This window comes from Octopus bimaculoides, chromosome 7, assembly GCF_001194135.2.
Source record: "Octopus bimaculoides isolate UCB-OBI-ISO-001 chromosome 7, ASM119413v2, whole genome shotgun sequence".
NCBI lineage: Eukaryota > Metazoa > Mollusca > Cephalopoda > Octopoda > Octopodidae > Octopus > Octopus bimaculoides.
This window is the reverse complement of record NC_068987.1, coordinates 95,904,005-95,905,419: the sequence shown is the minus strand read 5'-3', so window position 1 is coordinate 95,905,419 and position 1,415 is coordinate 95,904,005. Positions and strand designations below refer to the sequence as shown.

The following is a 1,415-nucleotide window of genomic DNA, read 5'->3' as shown; positions in this document are numbered from 1 at the left end:
CATCAACTACCATGTATACATATCATCAGATTAGCTTGCATTCATCAGATTAGCTTGCATTCATCAGATTAGCTTGCATTCATCAGATTAACTTGCATTCATCAGATTAGCTTGCATTCATCAGATTAGCTTGCATTCATCAGATTAGCTTGCCTGCTCTCATGTACACATTCACACACACAAGCATTCATGATTATTCATCCACAATTGTTCTCATCATCATCAGTGTCGTCATGTCACTATTGCTGTTGCATATTCTAACATCATCACTATTGTCACCATCATTGTTATCGCCTCTCATTGTTACTATCATTATCAAAAACACTGAGAATGATGTTGACGATGATGATGATGCTGCCAACATTGATAACAACAACTATAACAACGAAAATTATGACAACAAAAGCAATGAGAACAACATCATAACTTTCATCCTCTTCATTGTCACTCACCTGCTCATCGTCCTCATTCATATTGTCATCTTCATTTTTCTTGTTATTGTCAGTATCACCCCCACTATTATCATCATCATCATCACCATCATCATCTTTATCCTCATTGTCATCATCATCAGTTTGATATCTTTATTCTTCTCTTTCAGTGCTGGGAAACCTTCATCAGCCAAGAAATCTACCGTTTAGTGGTAATTGATTTCTTCTTCACCATTCTCTACACTTTAGTCTTCGAAGTAACCTGGTTGTAAGTTTACCTTTTCACTGCACAGTTAACATTTTCTTTTGCCTTGGATTTTTATGCTTTTATTTATTGATTCCAGCAAGTAAAATGGTGTATTGTGGAGGGAAGCAGGGTTTTCCATCAGTGATACTGCAGCCTTTATTCTGGTTTGAGTGTGAAATAAGGAATTTGATACAGAACTTTGTTTTGCTAAAGGATATCTAAGTGTTCTGGACATTTTGAACACTGAAAATGATCACACAATGTGTGTGTGTGTGTGTGTGTGTGTGTGAGAGAGAGAGAGAGAGAGATAGAGAGAGAGATACATAAGTGGTTAAAGATAGATATCATTTTAATATGACTGGCATCTATATTATTGTTATTCTTGCTTGCAAGTAATCTACTGAACAGCTAATTATTGACTGCAGATTAAGTGTTCCAGATATACAATGCTCTACCTAATTAAGGTTTGTCATTTGGGGATACATGTTGTACTCTCAAATTGGCCCATGTGGTTTCTGGTTTGGTATCTAACCAAGCAGCAGCATCTTGGGCATGTATTTTCTAATATAACTTCAGCTTGACCATACCTTGTGAGTGAAATTTGTGTGGCAGCCCATTGTATATATATATATATATTCCCAAATAAACATATAAACATGCTCTTCAATTTTGAGGTTCATTATGTATGTATGTATGTATATATGTATATATATATATATATATATATATATATATAT

The 1,415-nt window shown here is 34.6% G+C and overlaps 1 protein-coding gene across 1 annotated transcript in view; it reads left to right on the top strand.

Annotated features, from left to right (window-relative positions):
- LOC106868847 (transmembrane channel-like protein 5) overlaps nucleotides 1-1,415 on the top strand; it is a 95,083-nt gene that overhangs the window by 71,213 nt on the left and 22,455 nt on the right. Inside the window, exon 12 of the mRNA XM_052969462.1 lies at nucleotides 602-699. Coding sequence (XP_052825422.1) covers nucleotides 602-699 — 98 coding nt within the window. The remainder of the gene's footprint in view (nucleotides 1-601; nucleotides 700-1,415) is intronic.